The 16575-nt window shown below is 44.8% G+C and overlaps 1 protein-coding gene across 2 annotated transcripts in view; it reads left to right on the top strand.

The window, feature by feature from the left end:
* CLPB (ClpB homolog, mitochondrial AAA ATPase chaperonin) overlaps nt 1-16575 on the top strand; it is a 193253-nt gene that overhangs the window by 27919 nt on the left and 148759 nt on the right. For both annotated transcript variants that reach the window (XM_027866236.1, XM_027866235.1), the window contains exon 3: nt 2428-2514. In XM_027866236.1, the coding sequence (XP_027722037.1) occupies nt 2428-2514 (87 nt within the window). The remainder of the gene's footprint in view (nt 1-2427; nt 2515-16575) is intronic.

The raw sequence follows: 16575 nt of genomic DNA, 5'->3' as shown, positions 1-16575 counted from the left end.
GGTACAAAGCCCTCCTCTATTGGGCTGAGGATGGGAGGGATGTAAAGTTTTAGATGAGCCATGGTCCTTGCAGTCTAGTAGGGGAATGCTTCAATGACTATCAAAAAAAAAAGGGATACTAGCTGACATTTCTCTAGCGCTATAAACTTTAAAAAGTACTTTATGACAACAACCCTTTTAGGCAAGCACCATTCATTCTCATTCTACTGAGGTGGAAACTGAGGCTCAGAAATTGATTTGCCTAGGGTCATATACTGAGCATTAGAGAGCTAGGACATTAACCTAGACCTCCCAAGTATAAGACTCATGCTTTCTGCTCTGTTATATTGCTTCTTGGGTATCATTTTATTCATTCATTCATTCAGTGAAGAGAGTGTTTTAACCAGTCTTAATTTCCTAGGCACAAGTAACTCACAAGTCATACAATGTTAGGAACTAGTCAGGATGATTTGAGGACATGGAACCAAATCAGGATCTGTTGAAGGAACTAGGTTTAGCCTCAGCAGGAAGGACGTGGAAGTGAAGTATGATCCCTGTCTCCTGATGGCATAGGCAAGAGGCATTAGGGTTAGAGAGCAGAACTATAAGAAATGGAGGGATGTTTTAGTTCCCTGGAGATAAGACCTCTCTCTCAGATGTCCCAATGTGGAGTGGGCTGCCTTGGTAAGTAGTAGGAGATCTTCAGGCCGAGGCTGGGTGAGCACCTGGTCGGGATGTCCAGGAGGAAATTCTTAGTGAGTTGGCTTAAATGCCTTTGGTCATCCTTGGCAGCTCAGAGGTGCTGGGATTCTCAGCAGCAGCAGCAATAGCAGGGCAGCTGTGAGCCCCACAGACCCAGGAAGAACGAAGACTCTCTAAGAGAAGAGACTTTCATTTTGTCTTTGTGTGCCTAGCACCAAACACAGTGGCACATAATAGGCATTTAATAAATGATTAATTACTGATTCAGCATCATCTTCATACCTTATAAGATTATAATGCACAGTCCCATCCAAAATCTCATTTGAGCTTCGCTAACTGTGGGGGACACAGTTTGATGACTTTGAGTGTTTCCTATTCTCCATTAGCCCTCAAGGCGGAAGTCTCTCTTTTGTAAGTGAAGGAACTGAGGCCATGCATTGAGGTTTATTACAATAACCACCTAACTAGTCTGCCTGCTTCCCGTCTCCCTCTTAGTAGTGTAACTTTGGACAAACCGCTTAACAAGTCACTCTGGGTTTTACCTTCTGTAAAATGAGATTTCCTCATCCTTTTTTTTAATAGTATTTTTTGTTGATTTCTAAGTTCTATTATCCTATGCTTTCTGAGGTCCCCTCCAGCTCATAATTAGAGTTAGTCCCCTCTGATCCATCTTCCATGATTGCTTCCTATCACCCCCTAACCTTCTTCCCCCACCCCCAACCACTGAGGCCTGCAGAATCTGTTTTGAAGAATCTTCAAGCTTTTAGGGAATGTGTGAGTTCAATAGTGAAGAAAAGGAGGAGGGAAAAGGAACAACTCTGGGGCAGTCACCCACGTAGGGATGGTCTGTCTAAATAGTAGTCCTCTTTGGATCCCAAAAGTCTGCTTCCCCACCCCACCTATCCCTTCCCTCCCGTGCAAAATCAGCAGGGACCTGCCTTTGCTTTCACTTAACTATGCCTTCTGGCGTAGCCCTAAACACTAATTTAATTCCTTTGGTTGTTAAAAAAAAACAACCACCACCTATAAATAACTCCTGGGAGGGTTAATACCAGGTGCCCTCAGTAGTCACTCACTCATTAGCGTGAATTAGTTCATTGAGCCTTTCCAAGTGTTGGTTCCAGCAGTTGGCAAAATCATTCCTTGGGCAAAATTTGTCTTTGATCTGGTCTTACATCTGTGCCTATAACTTCTTCTTCCCCCTCTCCCTCCTCTCCCCCACCCCCACCACAAGACACTGAGCTACCAGGCTCTAGAATTCCTCTCTCTACCCATCTCAACTGCCACATGAAGATTTCCATCCCCCTAGGTTGCCTCTTTCACTTCCACTTCTAAGAAAACGCTACCTAGTTTCTTTCACAGTGCTCAGTTAAAATGCTGTCTCCTGCATGAGAATTCACCTGCTGCTGTTTGGGTCCTTGTGCCTAGCCCTCACCTTGTGTTTATTTTACCTGTACTTATATGCTTACATGTTATTTCTTCTGAGAGAATATAAGCTTCCCGAGGGCAGAGATGGTTTTGTCTGTTGTGTCCTCAGCACTTAACACCAGGCTTGGCACAGAGTAGCTCAGCCTGCATACCACGTGGCCCTCGGGTGGTGTGTGCAGGCCTGTATTTACGTCCTCTACGTTTTTTCTCAGGCCTGAAGTAGATGCTTAGTAAGTGCTGGCGGATTGATTGAGTGCTCTTTAGTGTGCTCACGTTAATAGCAGCTCACCACTAGAACACTCTCTCTGTCTCCTTTAGGCTCTTGTCCGAAGGTGCCAACGTGAACGCCAGGCACAAGCTGGGCTGGACAGCCCTCATGGTGGCAGCGATCAGCAGAAACTATAGGTAAGAGCTCTGGGCCCCGTTGCCCTCTCTTCACTCACCTCTTCTGTCTCAGCCCTCCCAACTGGCATGCCCCCGACATCTCTGCCTAGGCTTTGCAGAGGCAGGGAAAAAGAAGCCTCTTCCACAGCTGTTCTTTGTTAGGGTCAGGATGGGCTGGGACAGGCTGGAGAGGAGGAGGGGAAGAAGAAGAACTCCCATCGATTTATTATGCTTTAAGGTTCAGCAAACGTTTATGAAGCACTTCTTGGGTACAAAGCCCTCTGTTGGGCTGGGGGAGGGGAGGGATGTAAAGTTTAGATGAGCCACAGTCACTGCGATCTAGTAGGGAGATGCTTCAGTGACTGTCAAACAGAATGAGACCTTATGGGTAGATCAGAGAGGTACAACAGGTGCTCTGTGAAGCCTGAGGAAGGAGAGCTCTTTACTTCCTGTGGAGAATCGGGAAAGGTTTCCTGGAAAAGGGAGAGTTCAAATTGAGCTTTAAAAGGCTAGGTAAGAATTCAGTCAGGAAAAGGGTTTGTAGTATATTTTCATCACAATCAATCAGCAAGCATTTATTAAGCCCTTGCTGTGTGCTAGGCACTGGAATGGACTCTGGGGGTACAAAGACAGAGCAAAACAGTCCCTACCCTCAAGGAACTTCTAATGGAGGAGCTGACGTGCACATCCATAGATATCTACAAAACACATCAAAGGTAAACTGTGGAGTTACCTTGAGAATCACTGGCATACAGGAGGAGGACCCAGGAGAGGTCTTCTGCAGAAGGGGTCATTAAGCTAAGTCTTAAAGTAAACTGGGGATTCCTTGGTCTGAAGAGGAAGGAAAGGCATTCCATGTTTGAGAACAGGCAGTGCAGAGGTGCGGAGACAGGAGACAGTTGTCACATTAAGGGATAGCAATGAAATCAGTGCATGGGAGGCAGCAATGTATGATAAGGCTGGAAAGGTAGCATGGGGCCAGCTTGTGAAGGACTTTCAATGTCAGAGGAACACTGTGTTCCCTTCTGGCCATCGAATTTTAGGAAGGACACTGACATTGGAGGGCAGCCAGGAGGGAGAGACGACTCTTCCCATTATACTACGCTGCCATCTTTGGTGCAGGAAACTCGGAGTGGAGATGGGAGCGCCCTGAGCATTTGTAAGATGCTAGGCAATTTTTAAAGCCTTTTAAAATTTAAGGCCTTTCCACTCTTCTTACGCTTTACACCATCATTCACCCACCGCTCCCCCAGTCATAGTACTACTTGATCCAGTAACACTGGCCTCCTGGCTGTTCCTCCCCTCATCTCTCGGCTTCAGGCATTTTCCCTCACTGTCCCCCTGCTTGAGATGTTGTTCCTCCTCATCTCCACCGTGACTTCCTTGGCTTCCTGCAAGTTCCAACTAAAATCCCACCTTCTTTGGAAACCTTTCCTGATCCCTCTTAATTATAGTGCCTTCCCTCTCTTGATTATCTCCAATCCAACCTGTATGTAGATTGTTTGTACATAGTTATTTGCATGTTGTCTCTCCCATTAGACTATGAGCTTTTTGAAAGCAGGGACTGTCTTCTGCCTCTCTTTGTATCCACAGTGCTTAGCACAGTGCCTGGCACATAGTGAGTGCTTAATAAATGTTTATTAACTGGCTGACTGACTTCATGCACTCTTCAGTACAACCAAACTGGCCCATTTGCTGTTCCCTCATGTGACATTCCATTTCCAACCTCCATTTTGTTGCACAGGCTATCTGTCCCCTCTCCCTGGAAGACTCATGTTCTCCTTCTCCGCCTTTACCTCTGAGATCTCCTAGATCCTTTTAAGATAGTTCAGGTGCCACCTCCTACAAAACCCCCCAAATCCAGTATTTGGTTTATATTTTCCACATATTTGTCTTTGTACATGCTTTGCTCACCACCCTTCACCCCCAGTAGCATGTAACTTTGTTTTTGTCTCCCCAGCACCCAGCATATGCCTGGCCCAGAGTAGACACTAATACATATTTCTTGAATTGTTGAATTGAAATGGGGATGGGGGGGTGCCATTCTCCCAGCTTGGCATGTTGCTTGCTTCCTTCCCTTCCTTCCCTACCAGATTCTTACTGATCCTTCCAGGCCCTCCTCCTGGTAGCCTTCCCTGAGCCCTCCAGTCTTCCTGTAGCACTTATTGTCTGACTCACTCGCTAGGTACTTGAAACATGTAATACAAGGGTGGGGAACCTGCTGCCTCAAGGCCACACATGGCCCTCTAGGTCTTCAAGTGAGGCCCTTTGACTGAATCCAAACTTCACAGAATGAAACCCCTTAATAAAAGGATTTGTTCTGTAAAACTTGGACTCAGTCCAAGGCTACACCTAAGGACCTAGAAGGCCACATGTGGCTCGAGACTGCAGCTTCCCCCAGCTATAATAAGTGACATCTGTTTATCACTTCAGAATTCAAGGTATTGCTTACCCCTCCATGTTTACCTTGTATTTGATTTGTAAATACTTCCACAGGTACATGTTATCTCACCCTCTTAGGATGTCAGGAACTTGAGGGCCAGGACTGGCTTACTTGTAGATAGATCTTTATCCTTGTTACCTAGCACAGTGCCTGGCACATAGTAGGTGCTTAATGAATATGTGTTGGTGGACTGATTGATTGGCAAAGTGCTCTGATGTGTATATTCTTATGTGATCCTCACAGCAGTCCCCGGAGGTGTTTCAGGTGTGACTGTCCTCATTTGAAAGGTGAGGAAGTTGAGTATGAGAGAGATTACATACACTCTTAGATGGTTAGTTCTGTTTTAGATTCATAAGTTTCTAAAGCTGCAAGACACCTTAGGGGTCATCTGTCTAGTTCATTCTCCTTTTACATATGAGGAAGTTGAGGCCTAGATAGTTAAATGACTTCCTCATGGTCACACGCACTGACTTAGTGGCAGCGGTCGGCCTCAAAACCAGTTCTCCTGACTCCTGTTCCAGCAGCTGTTCCTTCCATTACATTGTGCTTCCTTCTGTGGTAAAAAGAATACTGGATTTAAGAGACAGGTTTTAGTCCCAGCTGTACCCCTAGTTAGCTATTTGATCTTAGGCATATCTCTTCTGCATTCTGAGCCTCAGTTTCCTCCTCTGTAAATGTAGGTTCTTTGTGAACGTCGATTGATTCATTATCCACAGTTTCACAAATAAACCCATCAGGTACTCATTGAGTAGTTCTGTGCAGGGCCCTGTCCAGTGATGCCAGCAGTTTACCCTCTGAATTACCAGGCTGGCCTCACTAGCTTTGAGCATTGCTAATTTCCCTAAGCTGGCACCACCTCCTCCATGGAGGCTGTCATAGCTCTCAGCGCTCCCTTTCTGCCTAGGTTTCCTGCCTACCCTGTAGGATTTGCTCTGTAGGGTAGAGGTATATCCCATCTTCTTTTTGAAAAGGCACACTGTGGGATATGCCAGGGCCAAAAACCTTTAATGAGGATACCTGCCATCGTGGTAGGGAGGGGAGAGAGGGGGGAGATTATTCTGAGATTAAGTCACTCCTGTAATTTTTTCTATGTTATAGTTGCCTTAATCAGTTTTTAGAACTGTGCCTTACACTGAGAGCCTTAACAAATATTTGTTGAATTAAATGGGATTGGTATATACCTATGCAAACCCTGGATGACCATTTCTCAGTAATGTTGTATATTTGAGGTTCTTAATCTTTTTTTGTCCTGGTAAAGCCTAGACTCCTTCTGAGAATCATGTTTTTAAATGCGTAAAATAAGATACATGGATTATGAAGAAAATCAATTATATTGAAATGCAGTTATTACAATATTAAAAAAAAAAAAACAGGTTCGAGGACACCAGAGTAATTACTTCTCTTGTAGAGGGTATTCCTGCTCAGCTCTGAATTCAACTAGAAACGTTGTAAGTCTCTTCCAAAGTTGATATTCTGTAAGTTGTTTATTTAACCTGGTACCTCTTGTCTTATCTAGGGGCCACCAGAAAATGGTTTTTGGAGCCTGGCATAACAATGGATACATTTAGCTCATATGTATTCTTTTATTCCTAATCTGCTGGTGTGTTATTTAGCATTTTTAAGTGAGCCTAGACTGAGGCCTAACAAGCATACCAGTCATCAATTAGCTAAACCCATTGTTAAGTCAAAAGCAGGTTCTTGGAGGGTCATGTCTGCCAATATAACCAATCTAAAATGCATGGGAAAGACCTTAGAGATCCTCTACTTCATCTCCCACATTGGGCAGAATTGAAATCACTTTAGTTCTATATAGGTTTTTATTAAGTGCCTACTATGTGCACTACCATGTACTCTGAGTGGATGGGACAGGAAGCAAAGAGTACTGTCATGGGTGGTAAAGAGTGGATGATGAGCCCGAGGAGGGTTCACTGGGAGGACCTGGGCTTGGTTAGCCTCCAAAAAGCAGAGCTAGGTTGCCCCAATCCCATCTTCACATATCTATGGGCTGTTGTGTGGCAGAAGAATTCAATTTGTTCTCTTGGGCCCAGGAGGTCCAAGAACTAGGACCAATGGAACAGCGAGTCGCTGATCACTGAGCATCTGAAGCAGAGGCCTTTTTTATTGATGTTGTAGAGATGTGCTTCTTGCACAGGTACAAAGTCAACTAGAAAACCTTGGAAGGACTTCCTGGTGAGATTCTTCAGTGTTACAGGAAAGCAGATTTCAGCTCAAGGTAAAGATAAGCCTCTTAACTATTAGCAAGTTTAACAGTGTTGTGGTATTTTGGAAGAGCGCTGGATTTGAGGTAGAAAACATGAATTTGGGTCTGAAACCTTCAGGTGTGATCTCAGGCAAGTCGTTTAACCTCCTTAGGCCTCAGGTCTTTGTAAGTTAAATGTAGCCATGATGATTTCTACAGTTGATCCCAACTTTAGATTCTATGAGCTATCATGGAATAACAGGTCTTAATGACTCTTTCTTGAGTTTCCTGTCACTGTCCAATGAAGTCCAGAGAACCACATGTTGATGTTGTAGAAGGCCTTGTACCTTGGAAGGGCCTGGGGCTGCACCTCCGGGAAGAGCACCCCACTACAATCCTCTTCAGAGGCCTTTCTCTGCACTCTTTTTTTGACTTGGCCATGCTGTCCTTCCCATGTTATGCTTGCTTATTTGACCCTAAGCAGCTGAAGCTTGAATCTCTCTCTCTCTCTCTCAGGGTTGCAGCCACAACTTCTTTACCCTAAAAGGCCCTTGTAAATATGCTTCGCCTATAACTAAATTGAATTAGTTTTTATTTGAAAAGAGAAAGAAATCCAATTTCTCCAAACATGGGACAGACGGTAGAAAATGCTTTGATGTTACAACCTCTCAGCGATGCTTTACTTAGTCACAAGTTCATAAGCAAAAAGGCTTAATTACTTGGGAAAACACAGGATTAAAACCAAGCACAAAGGACGAATATCCGCTGTCGAGCGGCACGATTCGAATCCATGTGCCGAGTTCGTGTGTGGTACCAACTTTGATGTGTGCCGGGACAAGCAGAAAGTCATGACCTCCTTGGGGATGCTTCTTCAGATGACATTTGTCAGACTTAGCAGGCGGAGGGCTGGGGGGCACTGGGTCTGTTTGACCACCTTTGATGTCCAGGCGGCCACAGGCCCTGTTGTTTGCCTGTCCGCAGAGGGATGGCCTGGGAGCCTCCCACCTTTCCTTGGGGACAATGATCATCAACGGAGTGTGACAATTGTTGACCATTCCAGGAGCCTGGTGAACCGGAACAGAGCTTTGGGAGAGAGCAAGACCGAGGCTGGAAGGAAACTCAGCTGCACCCTGAGAATCACTCCTCTACTCGAGCCCTCCCTCAGGGCCCCCGCATCCCTACTCTCGCCTTTCTCAGGTACTTGGAAGGGTTGCTTCCAGGCAGGACCAAATCACCTTTATATGGAAGTGTGGCCACGTCAGCCCTCTGAACCTTAGTGTCCTCTATAGAGTGGGGCTGATAATCCTGCCTCTCACAGAGTATGGTGGTGAGGAAGAAGAAGGGGCTTTGTGAATGATGAAGTACTAAAGAAATTGGAGCTGTGGTTCCTCGTATTGTTCTACATGTTATCCCATTTCTTCCTTCCATGAAGCCCCATGATAAAAGCAAGATAGGGACTGCAGGATCTCAGAATCAAAAGAAACAAAGGCCAGTCAATGATTATGCCAGTGTCAGACATGAGAACACCAAGGCTCAGAAGAGACAGAGGGCTGTATAGGTGACACAGCCCTGGACTTGGAGTCCACAGCCTTAGTTGCCTCCTCTGTAAAATGAGTAGATTCTATAATTTGAGGCAGTCTTTATTTTCTTTGTATAAACAGAAAGTTGAGTTAAGAAGAAAGGGACAGGCATGGTATAAATCCTCATCAGACTCCCTGAGAACAGGGACTTGATTTACATTGAGCACAGAACCTGACATTCTTGTAGGAGCTTGGTAAATGTCCAAATTGAGTTCCTGTCCCCCTTGAGTGCCTTCTCATGGTATGCCTTCTCTGGATTCCTGAAGACTATACATACAGCAGGGTGTAAAGTGGTCATTTCTGCCATGCTGACAAGGTTTTAGGACAACCCACTGGAAGTATGGAGAGACTTAACTAGGGCCACCCATGAGCTAAATTCATTTCTGTAAAATGAGGCAGTTAGAGTCATTGATGATCCCTGGGGTCTGAGTTCTGACATTCTGTAAAGTAAATGTAGCTGATTTATGTAGCACTAACAAGAGATATTTGTTGAAAGAGCACTGGTCTTACAGTCAAAAGACCTGGATTTGAGTCCTAACTCTAACACTTATTGGCTATCTGACCTTGGGCAAATCATTAAAATCTCTGAGCCTCAATTTCCTTAAATGTAAAATGGGCTTAATAATATTTGTACCACCTCCTTCACAGAGCCATTGCCAGTCAGTAAACATTTATTAAGCCCCTACTGTGTGCCAGGCTCGGTACCAAGCACTAGGGATACAAAGAAATAGAAATAAAAGTCCCTGCCCTCAAGGAGCTCACAGTATGATGGGGGGGGGGGGTGATACAACACGTAAACAAATATGTACAAATAAACTAAATACAGGGTAAATAGGAATAAATCAACAGAAGGAAGACAGTAGAGTTAAGTGGGATTGGGACAGGCTTTCAGGGGAAGGAGGATTTTAACTGGAACTTAGAAGAAGCCAGGAAGCAGAGATAATGAAAGAGAGCATTCCAGGCAAGGGGGACAGCCAGGGAAAATGCCCAGAGCCAAGAGATGGAGTGTCTTGTGAGAGGAACAGCAATGTGGCCGGTGTATTGTTTCCCCCTGCTGGAATATAAACTCTTTGAGAGTAGGGACTGTCATTTTTACCTGTATATATTTCCAGCACTTAGCACAGTGCTTGGCACATAGTAAGCACTTAATTGCTTTTATAAAGCTGGAGTAGCTAAGTGGCACAATGGATAGATCACTGGACTTGGAATCAGAAAGACTCATCTTCATGAGTTCAAATCTGACCTCTGACACTTACTAGCTGTGTGACGCAGGGCAAGTTATTTAACCTTGTTTCCCTCTGTTTCCTCATCTGTAAAATGAACTGGAGAAGGAAGTGGCAAATCATTCTAGTATGTTTGCTGAAAAAACTCTAAATGGGGCCACAGAGAGTAGGACAATACAGAACAACAATAAATGCTTTAATCTATCAAAATACAAGGTAGTTTGGGAAAGATGGCAGTAGCTGTTGGGGGAATCAGGAAAGGCTTCATGCATAGATGGTGCTTGGGTTCTGTCTTTTCTTTCTTTTTTTTTGTTTTTGTTTTTTGAGGCAGTTGGGGTTAAGTGACTTGCCTAGGGCCACATATCTAGTAAGTGTCTAAGGCCAGATTTGAACTCAGGCTCTCCTGACTCCAGTGCCAGTGCTCTATCCTGTGCACCATCTAGCTGCCCCTGGGCTCTGTCTTAAAGACTCTGTGAGGCAGATAATGAGAGTGCATTCCTTACATGGGGGAGAGCCTGTGCAGAGAGGCTCCAAGATGGAGGATTATGTGTAAGAAACAGAAAGAAGGCCAGTTTGTCTGGCTGGCATGCAGAAGGGGCAGTAATGTCTTGTGAGGCAAGGGGCATAGGTGGGGTAAGACTTTAAAAGCCAAACAAAGGAGTTTGTATTTTATCCCAGAGGCTATTGGAAGCCACTAGAGTTGATTGAGTGGAGGAATCACATAGTCAGCTCTTCACTGAAAATTACATTGGCAGCAGTGGTAAGGTGGACTGAAGCAGGGAGAAGCTGGAAGCAGGAAGACCAGTTAGGAGGATGTTGATATAATCCAAGTGGGATGGTCCAAGAATCAGTAATGCCTTCTAAGTAAGGATACTGATGCCTTCGACAAAAATAGAGTAATGTGGAGGAGAGGGAAGGTTTATGGGGAAAAATAATGAGTTCCGTTGGACATGTGAGCCATAATAATTAGGGGCAGCTAGGTGGTACAGTGGATAGAGTGCTGGATTTGGAATCAGGAAGACTCATCTTCTTGTTCAAATCCAGCCTCAGACACTTACTAGCTGTGTGACCTTGGGCAAGTCACTTGGTCCTGTCTGCCTCAGTTTCCTCATCTGTAAAATGAACTGAAGAAGGAAATGGCAAACCTCTCCAGTATCTTTGCCAAGAAAACTCCAAGCAGGATAATGAAGAGTTGAACACAAGTGAAATGACTAAACAACAACATCATAATAATTTTATCAGTTATCTGATTTGGTCCTCAGAAGAGCCCTGTGAAGGAATTAGGGCAAGGATTATTTGTATTTTATGGATGAGATAAAAGAAGCTCAGAGAGGAGAAAGGACTCCTCCAAGGCCACACAGCAAGTTAATGGAGGAGTTGAGTTTGCAATCCAGGTCTCCCAACTCCTGGCCTGGTGTTCTTGCCTCCTTGTCACACCCCTTCATTTACCTCCAGCTGCTCTGCTTGGCTCAGACTCTGCCACCGTCGTCATCATCCCCACCACTACCCTCTAGTGCTGCCACGGACCTCCTCCTCCCTTCTGTGAATTGTATTCCTCCATCAGATTGTAAACTCCTTGAGGGGTGGGACTGTCTTTTCCTTTTTTTGTACTCCCCAGCACTTAGCACAGTATCTAGCTCATAGAAGGTGGCTAATCAGTGTTTATCATATTGTATCATATCCTTCCCTGAAAGCAGCCTCATAGTGAATTCTGCTTGATAGCAAATAGTCATGTAGTCAGGACCTGGCATAGTTCCCGTTGCTAAAATTAATTTGTTCATCGTCCATTCATTATGCTAACACAGAACTGTGAAGTCCTGTGTTAGCCTTGGGAGAGCTTTAAGTAATAACATCTGCTTGTTGCTCAGCTCTTCATTCAAACAAACATTAATCACTTGCTGCATGCAGAGCCCTGGGCTTGGTGTTCAGGAAGAGTCCAACTTCAGATGAAACAGTGCTTGCTCTCAGAGAGCTCCCTGTCTAGGAGCAGAATAAGGCACAAAGACAGCGGCTATAATATGCAAATTATATGGGGAAGGCCTCAAGGGGGTGTCGAACAAAGGGTTTTGTGGCTTCTGAGGAGGAAGGAGGAGAGGGAAGAAGCAGTAGCTCCTATCACCAGGGCTTTGGCAGGACTGTTTGAAATTCCCCCTCCCTTCTTCCCTCCCTCCTGGGCTGAGGACCAAATGGCAGCCCATTTCATCAGCCTCTGAAGAGCCCAGTTCCCGGCATTGTCCTTCCTGCCTGGCCAGCGTCCCTGGAGAAGCTAACCTAATGAGTTGATAACGTGCACTTGCCAATCCCTTCCCGGATGTAGTACCTGGAGCTTGATAATGTGAATCATGGAAACTACCGTTGGCTGAGGATTTAATTCTCCCTTAGACCATTCATGTAATTTTAGTGCTTGTCTCTTCCTCCCCCTCATCTTACTGATGAGCCATTACATCTTTAATCACAAATACAAAAAAGTCCTTGTCAAAAAGAGCAGGACTGTTTTTCTGCCCTTGGAGGGCCCGGGCTTCTCTGGCCTGTCATTTCATGCCAAGACTACATTCTTCAAATGTCCTTGGCTCTCAGGGCTGCCATGGCTGGCCTTCTTCCTGCAGGCCCAATGTCAGGAACACAAGCTGATTCTATGGGTCAGGTCAAAGTCAGGGGCCTCCCCTGAGCTGGGGGAGGGAGGCAGTGTGGGCAAGTGTCTGCCTGGGTGTTTGCATAAGCCTGGAGGGAAATCAACCCAGTCAGGACTCTGGCCAAACCCTCTCTAAAGCCATGAGCATCTTTCCACCTGCACTCATCAAAAATCCAGCCCAGCCCAATGATATTGTATTTCTTAAGTGAGGCAGGGTGAAGGGGTGGAAGATACTAGACATTAGATCTGAGTTTGAATTCCCTTTTGGTCATTTCGCATTCATGACCAAGATGGCGCAGTGGATAGAACACTGGGCTTGGAGTTGGCAAGACCTGAAGCCTCAGACACTTAGTAGCTATGTGACTTATGTGAAGCAAATCGCTTAATCTCTGCCTCAGTTTCCTCAACTGTGAAATGTGAAATAACAGCACCTACCTCCCAGGGTTGTTTTGAGGATCAAAAGATAATTTGTAAAAAGTGCTTAGCACAGTAGATGCTTAATAAACGAGTATTCCCTTCCCCTTCTCAGAGCTTAAGTTTCCTTATCTGTAAAAAATGGAGATGATAATGCTCAGGTGCTGCCCTCACAGGAATGCTATTAGCATTAAATGAGAGAGTCTGTGAAAGTGCTCAAAACTGCACAGGACTGGAGTAGTGGGAATTGGAAAAGCCAAAGCTGGAAGTGACCTTTGAGATCCTCTAGGCCAGGGGCTCTTGATCTTTTGTATGCCATGACATGCCTTTGACAGCCAGTCTGGTGAAACCTATGGACCCCAACTCAGAAGAATTACTATAAATGTCTAAAAGAAAATACATATGGGATTGCAGAGGAAACCAATTATACTGAAATAGTTACCAAAAAAAATATTTTAAACAAGGTTACGACTCCTTAAGAAGTCCTGGTCTAGTCTAGTCACCTCATCTTCATTTTTATTTTATTTTAATTTTTTTCAGTTAGCAAGCATTTATTTTCTCTGTTTCTTACCTCTTCTCCCACTGCCTCTCATTAGAGAAAAAAAAAAAAAGAAGAAACAAAACCCTCATGAAAAGTGTGCATAGTTAGGCAGAACAAATTCCCACCTTGGTCATGTCCAAAAATGTACATCTCACTGTGGATCTTGAACCTGGCATCAGCCTCTCTTGTCAGGAGGTGCAACCCCCTTATTTTTGATATTGCTTTTTTCTTTTCTTCCTGTTCTATCTGGCCAAAGGCCAGAAAACTTTGCTTTTGACTCTTGTCAGGATAGTCCCTGGGTGACACTGGGCTGGCCAGGAAGAGCTGAGCCTGAGCAAGGCGGGGGCAAGTACAGAGAGGTCAGCCAATAAGTGTGCCATTAAGTGCTATCACACAGGCTCCAGATTCTGGGAGGTCAGAGTTTTTTCGTTTTTTTGTTTTGTTTTGTTTTTGGTAAGGCAGTTGGGGTTAGGTGACTTGCCCAGGGACACACAGCTAGTAAGTTTCAAGTGTCTGAGGCCATATTTGAACTCAGGTCCTCCTGACTCCGAGGGCTGGAGCTCTATCCACTGCACCACCTAGCTGCCTCAGGAGGTTAGAGATCATGAGCATGACCAGGCTCTGATTCTGAATCAGAGAATATCTCTATTTTATTTGAGTCTTTGTTTTGTTTTAATTCTGCCTATTGACTGTGGAAAGGCCTGTCCTCCTTCCTGTGGCTAGAGCCAAAAAATCAGAGGCCTGTAAGTGATTCTTGTCCTTGATTGAGGTGGGCAGAAGTCTGGGATTAAGTTACTTACATTGACGACCCTGGATGACTCAAAAGAGGTATGGCTTCCAGAATCAAACATCATTAAATGTTAAATCAGGAAGGAATCCTAAAGACCATGTACTCTTAACTGCTTCATTTTACTGAGGAAAAGATGGCGCCCCCGAGAGGTGAAGCAGGGCCTTGCCTGATGTCACAAAGCAAGTCAGTCATAGAGTCCAGGTCTCCTTACTTCCAACTCCAGGCTTGATTTCTGTTATGCCACACCAACCATGGAAGGGCATGTGCCCTCATAGCATCGGCTTTGGTACTCACACATCTTCAGGCACCTTCTGCCCCTCTGATTGGAGGGCAGAGCAAAGAACTCATCCCAAAACTTCCGTTTAAAGAGGGCTCATCAACCAGGCAATTCTTCATTTCCCACGAGCTGTACCCCTTGAACTGGATTCCACTATGGCGCCCCCCCCCCACAAGCCGCCCCCCCCCCCCAGCTCTTTTCAGCTTTCTTTGGTAAACTCCTCGAGACCAGGGACTATCTTTTGCTTCTTTTTATATCCCTAGCACTACAGTACCTGGCACACAGTAGACACTTAGTAAATGTTTATTGATTGATTGAGGGAGGAAGGGAGCATAGAGAGGGGTGGGGTAGAATATAGAGGAAAAATCGTAGAGATGGGTGCTGAACTGACTGTTCCTTGAAGGAAGAAAAGGATTCTAAGAGGAGGAGGAGGAGGGAGCATATGCCCTGCTCATGCAGGGAGTGGGGGTTAGAACATGAAGTGGTACAATATGGCTACTAAAAGCTAATGCATTCTTAGACATCAGTCCACACATCTTTACTAGTGCCTGTTCTGTTACAGGTATGTGCAGCTTGTTGGTGTGATGAATAGAGCACCAGGCAGGAAGATTCATCTTGAGTTCAAATCCAGTCTCAGACACTTACTAGCTGTGTGACACTGGGCAAATCACTTAACCCTGTTTGCCTCAGTTTCTTCATCTGTAAAATGAGCTGGAGAAGGAAATGGCAAACTGCTCCAAGTATCTTTGCCAGGGAAACCCCAAATGGGGTCACAGGAATCAGAAACAGCTGCACAACAACTTCTGTTCTAGGCATTGTGCTAATGTGTCAAACTCTTAAGAGTGCAGCCTGAACCTGATTAAAATATAATTGGGAAATGTTTAACAAAATTAATTAAATACACTACCACATAGGTAATGTTAATTTGTGGTTTTCTAAGTCAATATGCTGCAGTTTCTAGGCTACACCAAGAGGGGCTTCCAGGGAGAAGGTGTCCTGGTGAAACTGCCACTGGAGGGATGTTCAGGTCTGGAGTCACAGTTTAGGGAGGGTGTTGATAAGTTAGAACAGGGCTTCTTATACTCTTACCACTCAAGATCCCCTTTTGTGTTTTGGCATCGCTGGTTGGTGTTGGTACATGCCTGAGGGCATGCACAGTACAAAGTGAGTGTGCTTTGTGTTTAGAACCAAGGCCACTAGGAAGTTGCATGATGCAACACAGGCTTACACTGCCAGAAACACCTAGGATTCATCACGTGTTTGATTTTTAATTAATTTTTGGTTGTTGCATGTTTAGAAACCTTTTACCGTTGCCAAATTTTTCGCAACCCACAGTTTAAGAAGCACTGGGCTAAAGCATGTCCAGTGGAGGTCAACCCCATGGTGAAGATCATGCCATACAAAGATTAGTCATGAATTTGGGATGCTTAGTCTTGAAAAATGAAGACTTCTTGTGTGACAGGGGCAGTATGATGGCTGTCTTCGAATGTTTCAAACATTTCTCTGTAAAAGAAAGATTAGACTTGTGCCCCTTGGCCCCCGAGGTCATAACTAGGAGCAGCTGACCAAAATTATAGGAGTCAGTATGAGACTTAACTTCCTAACAACCAACTTTCTGATCTCAGGATCACTCTACCCTCTTGAAAGTGATTGAAGGACCCCACTCACCCACTCAAAGAGCTTTTGTTTATTTGAGTTATATGTCAATATTTACTGTATCAGACATTACAACATCTTAGTCGTATTATGAAAATAGTTTTGATGTCGTGTCCCCCCTGTTAAAGGGTCTTGGGGATCCCTAGAGGTCCCTAGACCACACTTTGAGGAGAGCTTACCTAGAGATAGAAGCAACATGGTATAGTAGAGAAAAAAAAAACCATTGGCTTGAGAGTCAAGAGACCTGGAGGTGAGTTTAAGATCTGCCACTAAATAGCTGTGCAACCACAACAAGCTATTTATTAAACTCTTGCTTACAGTAAGCC

This window comes from Vombatus ursinus, unplaced genomic scaffold (assembly GCF_900497805.2).
Source record: "Vombatus ursinus unplaced genomic scaffold, bare-nosed wombat genome assembly UNPS02014780.1, whole genome shotgun sequence".
NCBI classification, from domain to species: Eukaryota; Metazoa; Chordata; class Mammalia; order Diprotodontia; family Vombatidae; genus Vombatus; species Vombatus ursinus.
The sequence above is the reverse complement of the archived record's forward strand: the minus strand, read 5'-3'. Positions and strand labels throughout refer to the sequence as shown.